General features: G+C 42.3%; 1 protein-coding gene across 8 annotated transcripts in view; it reads left to right on the plus strand.

Annotated features, from left to right (window-relative positions):
- Positions 1 to 23,331, plus strand: part of CCDC7 (coiled-coil domain containing 7) — a 160,993-nt gene that overhangs the window by 70,518 nt on the left and 67,144 nt on the right. For 6 of the 8 annotated variants that reach the window (XM_081163417.1, XM_081163415.1, XM_081163414.1 and 3 more), the window contains exons 31-43: positions 70 to 189; positions 2,482 to 2,607; positions 3,142 to 3,261; positions 4,492 to 4,611; positions 7,049 to 7,177; positions 9,253 to 9,378; positions 11,435 to 11,554; positions 14,728 to 14,847; positions 15,789 to 15,908; positions 18,181 to 18,309; positions 19,496 to 19,615; positions 20,149 to 20,274; positions 20,839 to 20,958. In XM_081163417.1, coding sequence (XP_081019543.1) covers positions 70 to 189; positions 2,482 to 2,607; positions 3,142 to 3,261; positions 4,492 to 4,611; positions 7,049 to 7,177; positions 9,253 to 9,378; positions 11,435 to 11,554; positions 14,728 to 14,847; positions 15,789 to 15,908; positions 18,181 to 18,309; positions 19,496 to 19,615; positions 20,149 to 20,274; positions 20,839 to 20,958 — 1,596 coding nt within the window. The remainder of the gene's footprint in view (positions 1 to 69; positions 190 to 2,481; positions 2,608 to 3,141; positions 3,262 to 4,491; positions 4,612 to 7,048; positions 7,178 to 9,252; positions 9,379 to 11,434; positions 11,555 to 14,727; positions 14,848 to 15,788; positions 15,909 to 18,180; positions 18,310 to 19,495; positions 19,616 to 20,148; positions 20,275 to 20,838; positions 20,959 to 23,331) is intronic. The other 2 variants (XM_081163416.1, XM_081163419.1) reach the window with 2 other exon arrangements.

Below are 23,331 nucleotides of genomic sequence, written 5' to 3' on the forward strand. Positions count from 1 at the left end.
CTGCTTCCTGCATTATTTTTATCTCCATGAGAACATTCTCACTTAGTTCTCACATGTTTCACTTTGCAGAGAAGGAAATAGATGAGCTCTCAAAAGAAAGAAAAGTTTTGCTTGCAAGTTTGAAATCAAATATGAAGGAGTTAGAAGAAGCTGAAACTCTTGCCACTACCCAACCAGGAAGTGTGAGTGGTAAGTACAATCTCAACCCCAAACCATTTGCAAAGTTATGCTATATTCTAATGTCAAACTAAAACATGGAAACCTTAGATTTTTCTTTACTAGGTTCACGTAGGATTGTATCACTTTAAAACAAAAATAAAATGTGGCAAAAATAGATTTCTGTATCTTTTAAAACACACAAAAAGAAAGCATTTAAACTACTTTTGGCACACTTCTTGATTATTTTGTAGGGAAGATCAAGCCACTTTGCACACAAATAGTCTAATGTTAATTCGAGTTCAAATAATATTAGCTAAAATGTGAAGTACTATTTAAGGAAACTTACAAATATTAAGCTGGTTGCTATAGAATTACACTGTAATATAAACTATGGTTAGGAATAAAGCTTCCTTGATCACACTGATGGATCATAATCCGAGGAGGCTGTAGACAGTGGTTTTGAGGGATAACCGATCTACTGTATTCTGTGTGAGCTGTCCTTTACTGGGGTGCTGATGAGTTCTTTCTTACTTCCCATGCAAGTGTTGATGTTAACACTGAACACTGTTAGTGACCTGTGATCAGGATGTCCAAAGGGGCATGTCTTCCAGTGTAATTTCCTTCATGCATTAAAATCTTGGTAAGGCCTTGCTGTGTGTTTGTTCACCCTGGGACATCTAGATTGTGGGGCCAAGGTCTAGAATTTTCTCAGCTGTGACAGCTGCTTTTTGGGATTTTCCTTAATTTAGGATTACTCTTCCAATTTTTAAATATAAACTTTCCACATAACCTTTCTCCAGGGAACACCAGGACACCACCAGCTGTAATATCATTTTGCTCAACTCGCTTGAAGGCAGGAAAAAAAATCACCACTGTCAGATGCTTCTCCACTGTCCCACTCTTGAGTGACAGTTCATTTTTCTGCCCTTACTTAAAGCAGGCAAAGTTTATTGTTGGATGCTCATCTGACCTTTAACTGCTTTTTTTCTGTTGTCACTACTTCTTCCTTACGAGTGATTTGCTCACTTGTTTTGAGAAGTTTTACTGCACCAGGTTGGTTTGGTGCAGTTTCCCCAAACTATTTCCCCCTGTAACGTGCTTAATTACTTCCTCTACAGTGCTTTGAGTGCTTAATTAATTCTTCTGCAGAGAGTACAATTGATTCTTTCCCTAGTGATTTTTCTCCTTTTTTGTCTTTAGTTGATTCACTTCCCCCAAAGCTGTTTTTAACACCACACTAAATTGATTGCCTTCACCAAGAAGTTCTCATTAACTACTTGTTCTAACTTGATTCTAATTGATTCTAACGCTAGTAAATTAATTTCACCCTTTAAAAGTTGGTTTTTCTATAAAAAGCCCAAACATTAACAAACAGAAGAGAATAAACAAATAGAACAGAATTGGCTCTATTAGGGTTGCCATATTTAAGTTGAGCTTTAAAAATTGACGTTTTTGAGCTATTTTTATGGAAAATCTGAGAAAACAGCCTTTTGGGTTTTATTGGACATTTTGATGATTTCCACCCGAACACTGCAGCCAGCAAGTATTCCGGATAGGTCTGAGAAATTCCACTCTACGAATTGCTTACCAGAAGACATGGAAATGCTAGCATAGGGGAGGCCTTGGTGCCCCTTTAAGAGGAGTACCCATGGTACCTTTCAAGAAGCTTCAGCTGTAGTCCATATAAAACCAAGGCTCAGATAACTATCCACATATTGTCAGCAAACCTTCTTTTTGGGAGGTTTGGTTAGGCCTGCTGCTGGTGTCAAACAAGTCTTTTCCAGCAACTCTGTTCAAACAGTAATTCTGGATCACAACTAGGATTGTCTTTAGTATCACTTGGTGCTCTTTCTCTCAATTTGAAAATGTATCTATGCATATTCTGCAAATAAAAAAACCACATTTAGATACTATTCTATGCTATGCTATGCTATGCTACTCTACATTAAGATGTTTAAATGTTCATTTGATTATCCTTGACTCTTTCTGCCACTCTTGTCATCCTCTCCTGCCACACCAGTGTGGCTTGTCGCAACCCATTACCATATGGATATTGTCAACTATGTCCTTTGCTTTAAACATTTATTATGGTTTTTGTGTTTTCATAAGTTTGTTTTGTAATTTTATAGCATTGCAATTTGCTTCATAAACCTGTGATAATCAAGTGGGATATACATATGAATGATTGATATTGCATAGCTGTTCATTGGTACATTTGCTAAAAGCAGATTATTATCTAAAAGCAGAAAGTACTATTTAGTTTCAAATATATATAGTCCAATAAATGTACAATAAATGTACAAAGTGTTTGTGTTTCCACAGATAAAAAGATAAAAGAGCTTAAAGAACAAAGAAAGGTGCTGGCTGCTCATCTAGAAGCAAACCTGCAGGATCTGCAAATGGCGCAACCTTCTGCTTCAAGCATTGTTGGAAAAAGTCAACTTCAGGGTAATTGCATCCACTGTATACTCTTTTGTCATTAGATTGGTAACTAAGGAAAATTAATGTTCTTCATTATTAAGCACTCACACGAACCTAACTTTCAAAATGCATAGTAAGCAAATCCATCCAGTTAAATAACTACACATAAGCAATGGATAATATATTCAACAAGTAGGAAAAAGTGAGTGATGTATTATTGAGTGATAATTAAGGTTGTATTTTTGCTGGCTGGAATTAAGAGTCTGGGTTGTCATATTTCTGTGTGTTTGAAAGTCAACGAGCTGCAATTCTCTGGAGAGGAAGCAAAATCCTTGAGAGGACTTTTCCTGAATCCATGAATAGGTGGCATCATCCCTCTGAATAGGCCTGATTTGGCCCAGGACTCCATCAAATCCATTGCACAACTATTTCCATGTTACACAGAAGTAGAGAGAACTGATTTCAACAGAACTTACTTTGAAAAGTAATCAAAACTGTTTCAAATTTTAAATACAACTTTGGAATAGTCATTTATAATAATTCTGAGGCATTTCCTTGTAGAAATGAAACATTCTGCATTATCTGAGAAGAAAAAACTTTTGCAAGAAAAACTAGATTCAAATCTAAAAGATCTACAAGAAGCAGAAACGCTTGCATCTCTCCAGTCAGACAGTGCGAATGGTAAAAAAGGCACAAAATTTCAAATGTTTTTTTACCTAGAAATAATGAATGACAGATTTATGCCTAATTAAGATTTCATAAACAAATATGTTCATTGAGGAAGGAGGGATAGTGATTTTATTTATTTATATTATTAGTGGTAGCTTGCTAATCAGAAATATTTTTGAATTTTGAATTTGAACAGAGTCATGATTACACTTTTAGGCTTATACTTTACAAGCTTATACCCTAGTGTGTCTCATCTTTTTCACAGCAGCCAATCTGCACCTATTATCTGAGGGAGTGGAGACTTGGGCTAGATCTACACTGAACATTGTTAGAATGATGTTAGATGTGTCATTTTAAAACGTCACAAGGCATACTTATTAATTAAAGTGTTTTTTACCTTGGGTTTTTTTCATCAAAACTGCTGCTGGTTGCTCTGCTGCATCCTCTGGTGTCACATTTTAATAACGCATTATGAATCTTAAAAGTAGGATGTCATGTGTCCATATATGTTATTGAAACCATTCCTTAATCCTTCCTTAATGTTAAAAACCATGAGTGTAGATCTGCGCTTGTTCCTCTTTCTGTGGGTCTTTTAAGCTAGGGTCTTATACTTTAGGAAGTGGGGAAACTGCTAAGAACTGCAGATTCTGCTGGTCAAAATGTATATTTTACCAACAACTTAAATTGGTTTTCCTGTAATGTACTTTTAAAAATGTTTCCTTTTAACTCATGTCCTTGCCCGTGAGTCTTCGGTTTTTAGGGCCATACCCACAGAACAGCAATGGCAGCTTTTCTAGTGTGTATTTTTCTCTGGTTATACTGCACAGCTAGTAGTTCATTTAAGGAACCATTTTGAAATGTGCTCCTTGTAACCATTTTAATCATCATCATCATCTTATTAGTTATTAGTAAAACTAGTCCTAAGTCACTTGCTCTTTCCTGTTGTAGCTTTTCCTACTTTTCACTCAAAATTAGAGAAGTGGAATGTTATTTGCTTTATGAGAATCTCCCCTTTAGTAGAATCTCCCCCTGCCATCAGAAAAATGGGGATGACCATACAGTGATAAACCCTATAGGGTAGTTGAGGTCATATATATAGTTATTTTAGCTTTCAACAAGTGCTTTTACTATTACCGGTAACCATTTCCTATGGATATTGTGTATCCATTGCAAATTTGTACTGAATGTAGTTATTTCAAATATATTGGTTCTTTTATGAAGTGGCCTGAAATAATTTTGTAGAGCAAAGACTTCAGGAACTTTCTGAGCTAAGACAACATTTGACCGAAGAGCTAAAGGATCTAGAGGAAAGTATGCAAGATATGCAAGCTTTACAAAGAGCTTTATTTCTAATACCCAGTGGTGAGTAATGAATAAATAACCTTGAGGTGTTTTAATTTTTATGTTTAATAACACATAATATGCATACAGTGGTACCTCGGGTTACATATGCTTCAGGTTACAGACTCCGCTAACCCAGAAATAGTACCTCAGGTTAAGAACTTTGCTTCAGGATGAGAACAGAAATCGTGCTCCGGTGGCATGACGGCAGCAGGAGGCCCCATTAGCTAAAGTGGTGCTTCAGGTTAAGAACAGTTTCAGGTTAAGAACGGACCTCCGGAACGAATTAAGTACTTAACCCGAGGTACCACTATATTTGTCAGTGTTACAAATGCAATGACAGAGATCTTCTATAGTCTAGTCATAGCCCAGAAATGTGGACCAGGGTGTCTTCGCTCCCTATCTCTGCTGTGCCACCATCTACTACATGTATTGAATCTAGGATTGATACATCTGTGGGGCCTATTGGCTTAAAGAAGGCATCCAGGCACTTGTTCACCCAAACACTGCACCACAGAGTTGAAGAAGTAGGCATGCCTTGGTGCTCCTCAACCCTATTCTATTTCATTTCTTTGTCCTAGCTCTTGCTTGACCCCTTTCATAAGTTTTTTGCACTTTCTTTCTTCTCCCCTTCTCTGCTAAGGTCCTTTCATCTCTGTGTTGCCTTATTCCTCTGTGTAAAAATGAAAGAAAAAAGAAAGGTCCTTTTATTCCTCCAATTCTCCTCCTACCACCCCAGGCCTGTTGCCACCTGTTGCTCCTCCCCTTGTTCATCCTTAGGATTTCCTCTCTTAGGTATATGAGTTCTTCCCTCACAACCACCTGCCCTTGTCTTCTACTGCCTTCAAACCTGTCAGATGATCTGGATCCCTGTGATCCTTTATTGAACCCTAAATTCTTAGATGGGAGGGGGAGTGGTGATTCAGATACAGAGCTCATTGCACCATCTCTTTGAGCCTGTCAACTTCTTGCCTCTGAGGCTTCATAAGACCCTAGATGTCAGGATTTTCTTAGTCTTCAACAGATGTAGCTCTTGCTCCTTCCAAGGATTGCTAAAGATATTCCATCAGTTCCATTCCAGCACCCATTCCCTTCAAAAATACTGTCAAGCCTCTCAGGCTAACAAATGCTACTCACCAGAGCCTTACTTCAAGAACATGCTAAAGGTCCCAGGTGTGGATGCTACTATATATGTGTTCATTGGTCTCTCCTTCCTAAAGAAGGGGATGTCCAGTTCAAAGACCTTTCTGAGCACAGACTTGACTTTACCCTGCTCAAGACTGACAGCACTACTTCCTACTTCCATCCATGGCCTTCTGTGATGCCTTAGTTCTTTCCTGAGTACCTGTGCTCTGGCTAGTTAAACTTTTAGATAACCCTCACCAAGATCCAGAGAGGCTTAGGAAAACCCTGTTGAAATTGCATAGAGCAGTTGCTTTTGTGTCTGATGTCACCTTCAGTGTTACCCAGTTTGCCACTCTTTCAATGGCTGTGGTGGGTGGTAAGCACATAGACATCTGTGGCTCTGACACTGGGGCACTGACAGGGTCTGTTTGGTCATTGCTGCACATGTGGGTACAATGCCTTTCGTCAAGAAGGCATTGAAGGAGATTCTGTAAACCAGTCTAGCCACCATGAAATAGCAGGACAGATCGCCCATATTCCCCTTCTCAGCCTTTCCAACCCTTTTGAGTAGGCCAGCCCTTCAGGAAGGACCACAACTTCAACATTTTCCAGCACTCCTTTACCCAATCATTCTTTCAGAGGCTAAGTCAGCTGCCTCTTCCTCTTTAGTTCAGGCAGCACGCCACCAACAGCAACAACATAAAGAGGAGCATCAATGCTCTGAAAGACCACATGCTCATAGTCAACAAAGAAAAAACCCAGCTTGTAGCTTCTCAGGGCTTGCAGCACTTGGGCACAGTGCTTTGTCTCCTACTCTTCTTTATGTTGCTTGACCTGTCTTGAATCAATCCATGGTCTCATTATGAAATGAATTGAGGCTGAGGAGCACTATGCCATGTCTACTTCCTTCAACCTTGGAGTGCATGGAACAATGAGATGGCCTGTCATCCTGGATAAATGTTCTTCAGGTAAGGACCAGTGTTCTTTACCTCCCAAGAAAAAATGTGTCTGAGCATCTAATCTCAGCTTAGCAGCAAAAGATAAACTCCACACAGGGAGACCACAGATGACAGAGTACAGTGCACAGGGTGATCTCTTTCTGGCTTCATGTTAGGAACACTTAGAGCTCAAAGGAGGAAATTAGAGTTGAAAAACAGAAAAAATGGGATTTTACACAGCAAACGAACTGTTTGCCATGTCTTAAGATCTGCATTGACAGATAACATTATATATTTTAAATGGCATCAGTAAGTTTGTGGGTGACTGAAAACTGAGTTTTTGTGCAATATAAAACATTTCCCCAAAATGTGATTCAAAATATTTTTGCTTGCAGAAAAGGGATTAAATGAATTGTATGAGCTAACTGAAAAGAAGCAACTGTTACTAGAGAAGTTGGCATCTACTAAGAAAGAACTACAAGAAGCTCAGGAACTTGCAGCTACTCAACCAGGGAGTGTTAGTGGTATGTATACTGTGATTTCTCTTGCTTCAACTACAAATATATGTTCACTGAATTAAGGTACTTACCTGCCAAGCAGTTTCACAAAGGCCAGAAGATATGCCTCCAGAATGGGCATTGAGGGCTCTCTAGTAACAGAATTGCTCTACAACAGTCTGTAGGCAGCCAGCAAGACCAGGGGGTGGATTGGGCCTGAAAGCATCACTTTCCTACCTCTGAAATCCTCATTACAGTTGAGTACCAAATAGTCTTTTTTGCTAAAGGGGGTATATTCATGTAATATAAATACAATAAAATGAATGAATAAATAATTACATTGACTCTGCCACTATACCCAGTCAGCATCACCATTCCAATCCAATCCTGCCTTGCTGGCTGCTACTGATTCACATAGTTCCAGAAAGCTGAGGAAAGGGCATTGAGCACCAGCAGCCCTAGCCTACTAGTCCTAGTGGTGGCACTAGAATGATGCAGTGTGCATTTTTAGCAGGTGAAACCACAAGTACAACTGCTTCTCAGACTGAGGAGGTTGGTGTTGCCAGTCTTTGCATCATCATACTCAAATTTGGCAGAACACATTTTACAAGGGGTCTTTGGGTGGACCAAGCTCATAAGAGGGGTTTGGGGAAGGAATCACACATTTAAGCCTAGGAAGCTGTGCACAATATTCCCAAGGAGCTATTTGCTTACCCAATTCTCAGTTGCAAAGACAGCCATTAGTCTCTAGCAACATTTGTCATTTGTACTGCAATTGTATTGCAATTTCTGATAGATATGTCAGCAAAATTCAATTCTGAGCTACAAAGACAGCCACAGCACTTTCCCAGAAAGGATCATGGGAGGTTTTAAACTCTCATTATTTCTGACTGATAGAAATTAACTCATTTAATCCTGAGGCAATGGGTGTGTGCACAGGGGCCAAACTTGAGTTTTTTATATCTCAGTTTGGAGCCCACAAGAGTGCCACAAGTTAAACCTCTGAGTTGGAAAAGTATGGGAGCTTAGTAGAATTCATGTGAGCATTCTCAACAACATCCTTAGTACACAAAGTCCAAATCTGGCTGAGTCTTTGGTTGGCTCCAAAGTATTCAGGTGCAGAGCATGCACCCGCCCATGCCAAAAAATGCCCTCATTGATTAAATATTCCTCCTAACGTGACCATGTATGAATGTGGTAACTGATGGGGGGAGGGGGCATTTCATTCAGCTCAGTGAAGTGGCACAAGAAACACCTGATAAATGCTAAGTATTCATATTAAATATATTCTTTCCATATATTAATATTTTTGTTATTGTCAGAGCTGCTTCAAGATCCTAGCTCACAGAGGATCACGCTAGCCAGCGCTCATTAAGTAAAAGTCTTTATTGAGTTACAGTTTCCATTCTCAAGCTGCTGCGTGCAACTCTACGTCTAATGGCTAGATCGGCGAAGCTCCGTCTGAGTCTCCGCCCCTTGTGCACCAACTTAATATCCTAGCCCTGCTCCACCTTTTCCGCCTGACTGCTCTCCTCTGGGTCCCTCTGCCCCCCGGGGTCTCTTCCTTCCTGGATTCTTCTGACGCCGACCCCCCGGAACTCCCTGTCTCCTTGCGCCGGGCTTTAGGACCTGGCTCCCTTTCCTGGCTGCCTACTGCGTCACTTTCCTGTGCATTTGAACTTGGGCGCGCGCCCAACCTTCCACTTTCCGTCTGACCGTTTCTTCGCTCCCCGATGGAGGTGTGGCCACTCCTGACTCGTGCCCTCCCCCCTGTTGCGAGCTGCCAGCGCTTGATCTCTGGCGCTCTTCCTCTTCCCTGCTCTCTGGCTGTGACGCTGGTCCCGATTTCCAACTGCTCTCCTCTGAGTCCCCACTGGCTCTATCTTCCTGGGGTGTCCCCCTAGGCTCCCCCCTTGCCCTGACCACTGGTGCTCCTTTCTGTGAATCTTCTGATTCACTGGAAAGACTCGGAGATCTCGGGTCGTCGTCATCACTCATCTTTTCTTCTGCCTCCTCCCCCTCGCTCTCTGTTTCCTCCCTTGCCCTTGCCTCTGCTCCTGAACCCCTGACAGTTATGAATTAACCTGAATTTTTTTTTGTAGAGCATAAGCTGCAGGAGTTAGCTGAGCAAAAAAGACATCTGACTGTAGATCTTGAGGCAACTTTGGATGGTATACAAAATGTATATCGTCGTGCTTCAGAAAGAACTGTGTTTGTACGACCTACTGGTAAGTAGAGAATAAGTACTCTTATAATGGGGTGGGGAGACATTCAGTTTGCTTCACATTTTAATGCAAACCTACCTAATTTGCACTTCCTCAAACAATTGGTGAAATGTGGCTATCCTTCAAAATATGTCCTGTTTTGATTTTTCCTATGCAGTTCTCCAGTCAAATAATGTTCACAAAAATGTGTATAATAAGGAGAGTGTGAACAAAATTCATATATTAGAGAAGATGACATTAAAAATGCAATATTAAGAAAAATGCTTGCAGAAATGTGCATGTTAGGGGAAATTCATACCAAAATGTTTGTATTAGAAGTTAGCACTAAAGTGCTGAAGAATTTTCATGAAGTCTTAAAATAAAATACACATACAGATGTAGTAATGTGTGGAACATGGGTGTAGCCAAGGGGGGCAGGGAGGGAAACAGCCCCTCTAAATCAATAAAAATATAAAAATACATAGTGAATTGAGGTTCTGCCTCCCCCCAACAAAAGACCTGCCCCCTCCAAATTGTGGCTATGCCCATGGCGCAGAACTGAATTTAAGACTGGAAAAATGATTGAAACTGAAATTACCACACCAGGATATCACTATGAAGGTTGATCTGAAGCTGCATCTCCTTTGTTTCATTTTGTTACTGCTTTTGGTTCTCTTATAGGGCCCGCTGACGTAGCATAAGACAAAGTTTGAAATTTTAAAAGACAGTTTGAAGCTGTGCCTCCTTTCCCCCTCACTGTAAATTGGCTCCATAGGGTTAACTGAGGAAGGGAAGGTTCTGAGAAACTATGGCCAGTTGAGATATCTTCTTTGCATCTCACAAAGGTGCTGCAAAGAATGCAAGTCTCTCTGATGACAGCAACATGGAGGGCCAGTCTATTGAGAAACTTGAGGCACTTATTAATTTTAGTAGGTATCTTTGTTGGATTTTTAGTACGGGTAGCTTGAGGTAAGTGAAGCTTGTGGCAGCAGTATGCCCTGTGCTATGCTTCTAGGGCACTGCTACTCAAATTTTACCCTGAGATAGTTCACCTGAAAAATCATTTACTTGGACACACTTTCTGCGGCTTCCATCAACAGATACATTGCAAAAAGGAGGGTCACTATATTTATTGCCCCCAATAACTGACAATCAATGTGAGATTATTTATGCATAGCATTTTCATTTTATATACAGTGGTACCTCGGGTTACATACGCTTCAGGTTACATACACTTCAGGTTACGGACTCCACTAACCCAGAAATATTAAGAACTTTGCTTCAGGATGAGAACAGAAATTGTGCAGTGGCGGCGCAGTGGCAGCAGGAGGCCCCATTAGCTAAAGTGGTGCTTCAGGTTAAGAACAGTTTCAGGTTAAGAACAGACCTCTGGAACAAATTAAGTTCTTAACCCAAGGAACCACTGTATTTAAAACTTATTTTAAGACACTTTTTCTGTCTTAATCAAAACATTTATTTAGAGAGGACCTTCATAGAATCATATAGTAGGGACCCCAAGGGTAATCTAGTCCAACCCCCTGCAATGCAGATGGTCATCCAACCTATTCTTAAAAATATCCAATGAATGAGAGTCCATCACCCTTCAAGGAAGTCTGTTTTACTGTCAAATAGTTCTTACCATCAGAAAGTTCTTCCTGATGTTTAGTTGGAATCTCCTTTCATGTAACTTGAAGCCATTTTTTTGGGCCCTCTGGAGCAGATTAAAACATTCTTGCTCCATCGTCCATGTGACAGCCCTTTGGATATTTGAAGATGGCTATCATATCTCCTCTCAGCCTCAGCTTCTCCTGTCTCCAAATAGCTTGAGGGGCCCCAGATTTTCACACTTCAGTGTACATTATCACAACAGATCTCTTGGATTGTCAGGGAATTTCCCTCTTTAAGTTACATTGCTACATTCCCTAAAGCACCCATTTTACATCTTTTTAAGCTTTGCTTTAGCAAAAGAAGATATATTAATGAGTCAATTAAAAAAACAACCATTCTACATGATGTTGAGAACAAGGATGACTTTTGACACTATTTTTCAAGAATTGATTGAAGCACATTTTTTTTCCAGAAAGAAAAGTATATGAACTATCAGAGAAGAAACAAGAGTTATTGGAAAAGTTGGAATCTAATCGGAAGCAGCTAGAAGCAGCTCAGGCTCTTGCCATTGCTCAACCTGGCAGTATCAGTGGTATGTATGATCTGGCTTCCCATGTTATCAGCTTACAGTCTGAAACACCTCTACTTGGAATTAGGATCCTTCTGTTTCAGTTTAACTTTTGGGCACTGCCCAATGACCTTTGCATAGCTATAGACAATGCTTTTTTTGAGGTGGTACCTGCCGGTATGCTGTACCACCACAGCTTTTTCCCCAGCCACCATCTTGCCGCTACTGCTTGCTTGCCTGCTTGCTCACCTGCTCATTTCCTCCCCTCCCCCCACCTTTGCCACTTCCTCCACTGCCATTGCTACTTCCTCCACTGCCACACCACTTCCTGTAACTGCAGGCGCAGCCTCCCAGAGGCGCTTGGGCGCGACCCTTACGATTGCCAAAACACCTTCCAGGAAGGTGCCTGATGATTGTAGAAAGGTCATGCCACCCTTTTGCAATCGTCAGGCACCTTCCTAGAAGGCACTTTGGCAATTGTAAAGGTTGTGGCAAATTGCCTCTGGGAAGCTGTGCCTTTAGCTGCAGGAAGTGACATTAGAAGCAGCAAAGGAAGGAGCGAACAAGCGGGTGGGTGGGCAGTTGAGGCGCGACCTATTTTCTTGAATAAAACCACTAGCTATAGAGTATTGTTTTTGTATTTTCATAAGTACAAACTAATTGACTTGTGTGGGAGATGTTTTCCTCCATTTTTTTTTAAATGTATTTTTATTAAAGATTTTCTTGATTTACAAAAGTATGCGCAATGTCTTTCTCGTATTTTCCCCCATGTAACATTTTTACAAATCAGTTTCATTTGTTGAGACATTAGGAAGAAAAGGGGGAAAGAGGTGGGGGCTGGGGAAAGATGGGTGGGGGTGGGGTCGGGTGACGATGTTTCTTTTTTACTTAATATATGTAGGGTTTACTGTCAGCGTTGCTTGTGCTGTTTTCCTCCATTTTAACAGCAATTTCAATGGAAATGGTTTCCCCACCCCACCCCACCCCATCCCACTGCCCATCAGCTGATGAGTGATGGGAGCACATGGTTTCTTTAAAATAAGTGACTAATTTAAGCACACATAAAAAGACCACATATACCATATTTTGTGCCCCATAGGACGCACCGCCCCATAGGATGCACCTAGGTTTTTTTTGGGGGGGGGAATAAAGAAAAAAAAATTCCCCCAGGCGTGGGGCTGGCGCAGGGGAAGCCCGAGCTTCCCCCGACCCCAGCCCCCAGAACAGGCTGCTGCCTGCAAGCCTTGCAAGCCTGGCGGGACCTCCCACCGGGCGCACGAGGCTTGCGGACACCTGCCCGAAGCACGGGGCGTGCTCCGTGGTGTCCCTAAGATGATTGGATTGTGCCTTGTACTCCTCCTGCAGCCAAGCTGGTGCCAAATGTTTTGCTCTGCTTTCCTTTGGACCACATCAGTGAGGCAGAGTGAGGACTTGTCATCTGGGCAGCCCAGGACCTCCATAAACACTGCCCAGGCTTGCGCCCCAGTGAGTTTACTTTGGTGCTGCTAAAACAGCCAAAACAATGTGGGAGGTAGCAGTTACCAGTCTGGGCAGTCACTGTGGGCCCTGTGATTCTCCAGCGGTTTGACTTCACCCCCAGAGGTGCACTCCATTGTCTCTTGAGACAGACAGATGCTAATAGCTGGTAAGCCAGGTGCCCCCCATCTTATATTTGTGCAGCTGGTTCTTCCTGCCTAAGCATAGAGATAAGTTCCTAGAGGTGAGAGCATACTCAAAGAACCCCAAGACACAGGTTTGCCAAGCCCCTCCTTACACACACCCCTGCTATAAGCAGCTCCCCATGTGTTTTGCACACACAGGGCAAGAGGAAAACCTCCACAACCCCCTTCAAACAGCATATTCCATCCCCATGTGGGAATGGGAGCCAAGGCTCACTTGGACCCTACCCACAGAGCTCATGCCACAAATGACAGGAAGACTTTTTTTGGAACATGTGCAAAATAACCACTACCAGACCTCTGGGATAAAGAGGAAAATTTAGGGAAAATTTAGGGAACTTCCTCTTTTTAGTCGTTTGGCCAAAAGATCTCCCACCTCATATATAGTACATATACTCCCTTAAGGGTTCCTTCACCAGTATTTTAAAACAGGGGCTTTTATTAGCCTCTAAGCCCTCAAATGCTGCATTAACGTGCTGTAGTGAATCGAGCTGGGAAGACACCGGGGTTCAAATCCCCATTCATCCCTGAAGCTCACTGGGTGACCTTGGGGACAGACACCATCTCTCAGCCTAGCCCACTTCGCGAGGTTGTAGTGCGAGGATAAGCCGCGAGCGCGCTCTCTGCTTCCCGCTTTTTGGAGGGAGGGCGAGAGTCAAAACTAGCAACAAGCCTTCACAGGAAGTGGCCAACCTTCGCTCCCCCGCGGTGGACATGTGTCTCCCTCCCCTACCCCTGGCGGGCGCCCGAGTCAGAAAAGCTCTCCGCTTCTCCCACGCCTCGCCACCCCCACCCTCGCCCCTGCCCAGGGAGTGGAGGGCCAGACTGGAGACCCACAGCGCCTCCAACTCTCCAACCCCACTCCTCCTCTGCCGCTGCTGCCTCCCTCTCGGCGCTCCAGCCTGTTACCTGCCGAAGTGTCCCAGGGAGTCAAAGAGGAGCTCGAAGTTGCGAGCCATGGCGCGGGCGCTCGGCGGTGTGCGGGGCCGGCCAGAGTCCCATCTCAGCCTCTCCCCTCCCTGCCCCGCAGAGCCCTTCTGCAGGCTGCCGCCCCAAGCCTTGCGCGCCCGGCGGGACCTCCCGGCGGGCACTCAAGGCTTGCGGACACCTTGCCCGAAGCACGGGGCGTCCTCCGGAGGGCGCCGCGTGCTTCGGGCTGCTGCCCGCAAGCCTTGCAAGCCCGCAGGAACTCCCCTGGGCTCGCAAGGCTTGCGGATAGCTTCCTGAAGCCTGGAGAGCGAGAGGGGTCGGTGCGCACCAATGCCTCTCGCTCTCCAGGCTTCAGCGAAAGCTTGCATTCGCCCCATAGGACGCACACACATTTCCCCTTCATTTTTGGAGGGGAAAAAGTGCGTCCTATAGGGCGAAAAATACAGTAATATGTGTAGTACTCCCTCAACTGATGCTTTGAGCACATAACAGGAATTATTTTTAAAAGCTTGGTGTTATTTTAAATAATGCAATTATTTAACAGTGTATTAATACTTTGTTACAAACTGATGTAACATATCTTTGTAGATCATAAGCTGCAAGAGCTAATTGAACAAAGAAGATGCTTAGCTGCAGAACTAGATTCAACTGTGCATGAGATGCAAAAAGCACAGGATAGTGTCTCAGAAGGATTTATATTTACTGCTGGTGAGTTTAAAATGAAATTACCTTAAGTTGTACAAAAACACATAATGTGCATATTACAAACCTTATTATCACTTTCATTACTGAGACCATCAAAAAGAGATGATATGTTTTATCATTCTTAGATGTAGTTCCAGTTGAGAACTATGGAGGTCATAGGAGGGGATCAGGAATGCTAAGAAATCCAAGCTTAATCCATCAGTTTATACTATAATTTAATGTGCAACAATAGTGGATTTTAAGTGTTGTTAGCTGGCTTGAGAGGTATTGTTGCTGGACAAAACTCAACAAATAAATGTGAGAGAACAAAATGTGTGGCAGAGGTGTCTTAGCACGGTGGGCCAATACTTTGCGAACTTCATCTGAATACCAGTGCTGGTGAGAGAGAGATGGTGGGAAGGTTGATGCAGTGCAAGTGCAGTATCAGAGGCAATGTGCTGCTTCTACTTGCAGTCCTGGCATAGGGAAGCCAGGCAAACAGCACAGCCCCACTCTGCCACACTTACTGCTACTACCTAGCAGTACCAACTCTTCTTTGGGGCTGAAAAGGAAGAAAAATGGTAATTAGACTGACCCTCCAGCCCTGATGATCAGTGCAAGGTGATTTATAGTGTTCAACAACTGGGAGGACAGTGAATTAGCACATTTTTCCCTGTGGTAATTTAGAGCAGTGACAGGGAACATGAGGCCCTGCAAATGTTGTTTGACTACAATTTGCATCATCCTGGCCATAAGTAATGCCACATTGATGTTACTTTGCCACATTCCCAAAGGGTTTCATATGGCTCTTTTGCCCTTTTATAAGATCTGCAATAACAGATAAAGAGTTTGCAATTTCTGTAAAATAATTCCATTTTAAAAATAACCTTATTTTATGTGAGCAATTCTGAGATTAGAATTTGTTTTGAAAACATTCATTCATTCATTCATTCATTCATTTACAGAAAGGGAATTATATGAGCTGTCTGCAAAGAAGCAAGAGTTACAGCAAAAGTTGGAATCCAATCAGAAGGAGCTACTAGAAGCTCAGGCTCTTGCAGTTGCCGAGCCAGGCAGTATCAGTGGTATGTATGATGTGATTTCTCATGCTGTTATGTATAGCCTTAACTGTTTCTTGTTGTTTAGTCGTTTAGTCATGTCTGACTCTTCGTGACCCCATGGACCAGAGCACGCCAGGCACTCCTGTCTTCCACTGCCCCCCACAGTTTGGTCAAACTTTGAGAGCACTGTCCAACCATCTCGTCCTATGTCGTCTCCTTCTCCTTGTGCCTTCAGTTTTCCCAACATCAGTGTCTTTTCCAGGGAGTCTTCTCTTCTCATGAGGTGGCCAAAGTATTGGAGCCTCAGTTTCATGATCTGTCCTTCCAGTGAGCACTCAGGGCTGATTTCCTTAAGAATGGATAGGTTTGATCTTCTTGCAGTCCATGGGACTCCAGCACCACAATTCAAAAGCATCAATTATTCAGTGATCAGCCTTCTTTATGGTACAGCTCTCACTTCCATACATCAGTACTGGGAAAACCAAAGTTTTAACTATACGGACCTTTGTCGGCAAGGTGATGTCTCTGTTTTTTAAGATGCTTTCTAGGTTTGTCATTGCTTTTCTCCCAAGAAGCAGGTGTCTTTTAATTCCGTGACTGCTGTCGCCATCTGCAGTGATCATGGAACCCAAGAAATAAAATCTCTCACTGCCTCCATTTCTTCCCCTTCTATTTGCCAGGAAGTGATGGGACCAGTGGCATGATCTTAGTTTTTTTTATGTTGAGCTTCAGACCATATTTTGCACTCTCCTCTTTCACCCTTATTAAAAGGTTCTTTAATTTCTCCTGACTTTCTGCCATTAAGGTTGTGTCATCTGCATATCTGAGGTAGTTGATATTTCTTCTGGCAATCTTAATTCCAGCTTGGGATTCATCTAGTCCAGCCTTTCACATGATGAATTCTGCATATAAGTTAAATAAGCAGGGAGACAATATACAGCTTTGTCATACTCTTTCCCCAATTTTGAACCAATCAGTTATTCCATATCCAGTTCTAACTGTAGCTTCTTGTCCCACATAGAGATTTCTCAAGAGACAGATGAGGTGATCAGGCACTCTCATTTCTTTAAGAACTTATCATAGTTTGCTGTGGTCGACACAGTCAAATGCTTTTGCATAGTCAGTGAAGCAGAAGTAGATGTTTTTCTGGATTTCTCTAGCTTTCTTCATAATCCAGCGCATGTTTGCAATTTGGTCTCTCTTAGTAGAATATAATTCATCCAATGGATAATTAGGAAAATGGACTTCATGCGGAAAGTTACTTACTGTTTTTGGTCAATTTCTCCCCCTGTAGAGTTTATATTCTGAAGCTAGTGTACAATGGAAACATGAAAAAGTATCAGGGTAGGGAGAAATAGGTTCTAAATGGTGGAAACATCATTTAAAATGCTGTCCAGTATCATTGTCTGGAATCAAAATCCCCTCAATAAATTTCCTGAGGAAGTAACACATTTGTAACTCAAGGTAAAAATACTGTTTATGGCATGCACCACCACAAAAGCTGCCTTGGAAGGTTGGGGCAGACCCCAGTACAGATTTAAGGTGATTGTCTGGGGGAAGTCCAAGTCCTTGCACAAATGGGGGACACCATTGAATATAAAACCAAAGCATTTAAGCATGCATATATACTTGGCATGAAAGACCTTCTGTCTGAATAAAGTTGATAGTCCTTGCCAGGAGCCTTTGCATAGAACAGGAGTGGGAAAACTCTGGCCTGGGGGTCAGTTGTGCTCCTCCAGGCCTCACTGGCTCTTGGGAATCTCCCTGGGCAACAGCTATTATCAGTCCTTTGCGGCTTCCTTGAGGGTTTTGCCTGATTGGAATTTGTCCTTGAACTCTCTGGTAATGCTTCCTGCTTGTCTAGTTGGAGGATAGGGTCAATGTGTGTTAGTAGAAATTAGCCTTCTGTGTTCATATTTGTTGTTTCATCCACTTTTGCCACTGGGCCTGTCCACCAATGGCCTGTGGCTTCTGGAAGGTTGACCAGAAAGGAATCCAGTTCTCTGTCTGGAAAAGCTTTGCTCCCCTTCCTACTGTAGAGGATTGTTCCTTCAGTCGTATAATATGTTGTCATGTTAATAAGGGTCTTAAAAACAAAACAAAAAACAAAGATACTCTATCATTAATCAGCCTGAAAGTCAGGGTGTGTAGGAAGTACAGGTAGCTACTATTATCCGTGCACACACAGTACACATTTAAAGTTTCTAGGTAATAATGGAAATTGCATTATTGTATGTAGCACAGTTATTTCAGCATACATTCATTTTTTATTTACTGGTGTAAAATTGTTTTGCAGAGACTAAATTACAGGAGCTAGCTAAGCAAAATGAACTCTTTACTAAAGAACTAGAGGAAACAGTAAATGATATGGCAAAAGTAAAGCATCATGTTTCAGAAAGAGCAACTCTAGCTGGAAAATCTCCTGGTGAGTAGGGACTGGGGGCCAAAGCAGATGCTTCCAAGAAAAGTGGCATTCAACTAGGTTTTCCTCCCTTACTTGCAATCGGGGGTGGAGATGACAGCGGTTCTTATTGGGAAGGCCTCCTCAGGTATATGAGGAGAGAAGAGATGTCTCTTCCCTCTCCTGCTTGCTTGGGACAACCCCTTTTTCCAGAGTCAACCCACCCATGAGACAGACTAAACAACTGCCTTGGGTAGGTGGTAGAACCCCACTGATAGAGTGCCTGAGTATGTGCTTCCTCTGCTGCTGCTGCTGCTGCTGTTAGTGCTACCAGAGAAGTGAGGAGCTTCAGCTTCAGCAGATGGTTCTGGCAAGCTCTCATGAGCTCTTTTGACAGTATATATAAAAATAGAACTAATAAATATGAAAGAAAAAGGGTGTGCAGAAAAGTTTTAGCATGGTGGATCAGTACTTTCTAAACTTAATCATAATGAGAGGGTTCACCTAGAAACAGTAGCAGTCAGCAGTGCAAAAGTGCTCTACTTACCAGGCTTCCTAATGCCAGTGCTGGTGAGAAGGTTGGTGTGGTCCAAGTGCAGCAGCAGGATCAATCCACTCCCCCATGCCTCTCCATAATCAGCAGCCATTTGGGCATTGGGGAGCCAGGTAAAAGCAGCATAGTCCCATCCTGTCCACTGATAACTACTGCCTAGCTGTGCCATCTCTTCTTTTGGCTTGAACTCTTGTACTGATGTACAAGAGAATTTATACATAGCCTCTTGTTTTCAACAACTGGGAGGACAGGGAATTGGCACATTTTTTACTGTTGTAATTTCGAGCACTGATGGGGAACTTGTAGCCCTCAATATGTTTGTCTACAATTTCCATCATCCTGGCCATAGGTAATGCTGGCTTGGGGTTAATGAGAATTGTGGCTCCAAACAACTGGAAGGTACCATTTTTGGCAAGGCTAACCTAAATCATACTTGATCTGTGCGATACTGTCAGGGACTTATGCCATATTGAGGTTACTTTGCCACATTCCCATAAGGGTTTCATTATGCTCCTTTGCCTTTTTATAAGTTCTGCAATGACAGATAAAGAGTTTGTTATTTCTGTGAAATAATTCCATTTTTAAGTCCTTTTATTTTACGTGAGCAATTATGAGTTTAGAAATTATTCTTCAAATATATGTATAATATTTCTGCAGAAAGGGAATTATATGAGCTGTCTGCAAAGAAGCAAGAGTTACAGCAAAAGTTGGAATCCAACCAGAAGGAGCTACTAGAAGCTCAGGCTCTTGCAATTGCTGAGCCAGGCAGTATCAGTGGTATGTATGATGTGATTTCTCATGCTGTTATCTATAGCATGACTTGAATTTGTCCTTGAGCTCTCTGATAATGCTTCTTGCTTGCCTAGTTGGAGGAGTTTGTTTGTGTGTGTAGAAACTAGTCTGGCCTACTGTATTCTTATTTGTTGTTCTGCCCACTTTTGCCACTGGGCCCATCCACCAATGACCTGTGGTCTCTGGAAGGTTGACCAGAAAGGAATGCAGCTCTCAGTCTGAAAAAAATTCCACACACACCCCTCCAACTTCCCACTGAAGAGGATTGTTCCTTCAATGGTATAATATATTATGTTGTGTTAGTAAGGGCCTTTTAAAAAACAAAAACATTATAGTTAAAAGAAAATTTACTCAGCCTGAAAGTCAGGGTTCGTAGGAAGTAAAGTGCAACTAGTAATATAAATGCATATACAGTACACATTTAAAGTTTCCAGGTAATAAAGGAATTTGCACTAATGCGTGTAGCAAGTTATTTCAGCCTATATTTTGTTATCTCCTGGTGTGAAATTATTTTGCAGAGACTAAACTACAGGAGCTAGCTGAGCAAAAAGAACTCTTGTCTAAAGAACTAGAGGAAACAGTATGTGATATAGAAGAAGCAAAGGATCGTGTTTCAGAAAGAGCTCTAGCTGGAAAACCTCCTGGTGAGTGGAAATGGAGGGCCAAAGCAGAAACTTGACTTGCTAGAAATGTAGCATGCAACAAGTTATTTTCTTACAGTCGGGGAGACAGCAGTTTATATTGGACATGCAGTACAGTATGTGAGGAGGGAAGATATGTATGTTCCCTTTCTGGCTTGTTTGGGATAACCCCGCTATCCCTTGCAGCTAGAAGTATTAGGGGGAAACCCCCATTTGCATCTATGGAAACTTTCTCCCTAAGGCTTTGGCCATGTGTTGGGGTGGGGCTGGAGAGGATTCATTCTGATCTTACTGCATATGTAGCAAACATCTAGGATTGCTGTTAATTATATTGATTTTTTGTTAAGGCATTTGTGCTATTTTATCCAACCCCTTTGGGTTTTATTAAACCTGATAAGAATCACAGACTCATAGAATTGTAAAGTTGCAAGGAACTATGTGTATTATCTAATCCAACCCCCTGCAATGCAAAAATCTTTTGCCCAACATGGGGCTCAAACCCACATCCCTGAGATTAAGGGTATTATTTGTTTTCAAGAGATGATTCCAAGCCATTTCTTTCTGTAGATATGGAATTGCAACAACTATTGATAAAGAAGGAAGGGTTAAAGGAAAAGTTGGAATTGAACCAGAAAGAGTTGGAAGAAGCCCAAGCCCTTGCAGCTGCTGAACCAGGCAGTATCAGTGGTAGGTTTGCTATGATTCTTCATTTTGCCAACTAAAGTTTTGACATGAAGCTAAACTGAAAACCTTATGTTCAACACTAATCATCCATTGAATGGCTATAGATTATTTTTGCATTGAGACCTGCACAGGTTTAAGAGGCTGCATGGTTTGAAAAAAGGACCAATGCTTATTTTTATGTAAGTGCACTACAGCTGAAAAGAACTCGAACCATCTGAAAAAACCTTCTGAGACATATCTGTCCTTAGAATAGTGATGCCTGAGCTCAGTTTTCCACCAAGGCTAGTGCTGTTTTTATGTTTTGTTTTATTTATTACATTTCTATACTATCCTTCATCCAAGGATCACAGGGTTGTTTACAATATAAAAACACAAAAATACCTAACATTGGTGGCATCTGTCTGTCTCAGGAGACATTGGAGTGTGCCTCCAGGGGTGAAGTCAAACTGCTGCATTAGCAGCACCAAAGTGACCTTTCCTGTGCTCAAGCCTGAGCAGTGTGTATGGAAATCCTGGGCTGCCAAGATGACAAGACCCACCTCTTGGCCTCATTGTGGTCCAATGGAAAGAAGAGCAATATGTTTGGCACCAACTTGGCTGCAGGCGTTTCTGGAAGGAAGCATACAAGATGCCATCCAACCATCTTAGGGACTCCACTCTGGATTTGTGTAGGGCTTATTCCTTAGCCTTTTCTTCTTCTGAAGATATCCCACAAGGCAGCTGAGGTTTAGGATCAGAGATTTCCTTCTTGTAGATGGGGTACCTTCCCAGGTTCACAATCCCCACCTACTCCTCACTTCCCTCTACAGCACATGCATTCTGAATTGTTGGACCCACTATTGTTCTTGCCCGCTCAATGACCCATTGGCCACCCTCACCTGGTTTAACCAGCCAGTCAAATCCATTCACAGGGTATGGCCGCTGTTACGTGTTGACAGATTGTAGAAGCCACAAGTGAGAAATGAATGCAGGGTTGGGGACCAAAGGCGGGCAAACTACCTCATAAGGAGAACTACCTCATAAGGAGAACAACGTGTCCACCACCAGAGGTGTTACCCCTTCTCTAACACTCCATACACCCCCACATTACATAATAGCAAAGAAAAACAATAACCCCCTCCACAGTTTAAAAGGCTAGAGATAAACCATCCAAAGACCTGGGAGAAGAGGAATGCTTTTGCCTGGCACATAAATATATTTAACTAAGGTGCCAGGCAAACCTCCCTGGGGAGAGCATTCCACAAGCAGGGAGCCACCACAGAAAAGGCCTGTTATCATGTAGCTGCCCTTCAGACGCCTAGTGGAATAGGACAATGAAGAAGTGCCTCAGATGATTATTGCAGGGTCTGGGTCGGTTCACGGGTGGGTGGGGGGGACAGGTTGTTGAATACTGCAGTCCTGAGTCATTTATGTATTGATTTGTTAAATTTTGATGATGTTTTTAACTTTGATAGTACAGACTGTCCTCTTGTTAGACAAGTGAAATAAATATTTATACAGACTGCAGACTGTTTTATGGCCATGACCCCTAAAGAGGCCTTTTCTGCAATTCTGCCTTTTATTTGGAACATCCTGTTCTTTGCTGTATGGTCAGCTTCATCTCTTGCATGTTCTAGGCATTCTTCAAAACATTCTTTTTTGGACTTTCCTGGATCGTTAACACTAGACACTGTACCTTTCTTTTTTAATGCTGCTTTTATGGTTTAGGTTTTTATATTGCTATTCTATTGGATGTTTTATGTTTATGTTTTTATGCTGTTCACATTGCTTCATGATTACTTTTAATAATAAACAGTTAATAAATATTTTAAAATAAATAACAAATAAATACCCCCATTGGTAATGAAGATCATTAGACTGGGATCTTGCTCCACCCTGTGGCCAAATGTGGGAAAGATGAACTGAGGAAAGCAGACTGATGTCTCTCAGTGTTGTTTTGGGTGGCACTTACATCTACCCACAGGGTGTCTGAATTGAATGCACATTCTGTAGTTAAACCTCTTTGTGCATTTCATACAGAGAATAGTTTGAGGACAGATACATCTTTCATTCCAAAAGTAATGCCATGCTTTCATACACAAGAGGAGTTGATTTTGCTAACCCTTTGTCCTGTGCCATCAAATCAGTCAGAAAGAGCATGGCACACTTTAGTTGTCTGCCAGGCAGTAAAGGTTTATAAAGGTAAAGGTACCCCTGATCGTTAGGTCTAGTCGTGGAGGACTCTGGGGTTGCGCGCTCATCTCGCTTTATAGGCCGAGGGAGCCGGCGTTTGTCCGCAGACAGCACCCGGGTCATGTGGCCAGCATGAGTTTACTATAGATCCCCAAGCCAAATGGAGGACATAGATGATGCCTTCCTGGAACAGATGGCCAAGCA

Source organism: Podarcis bocagei (genome assembly GCF_964188305.1).
Source record: "Podarcis bocagei genome assembly, chromosome: 12".
In the NCBI taxonomy this organism is placed as follows: Eukaryota; Metazoa; Chordata; class Lepidosauria; order Squamata; family Lacertidae; genus Podarcis; species Podarcis bocagei.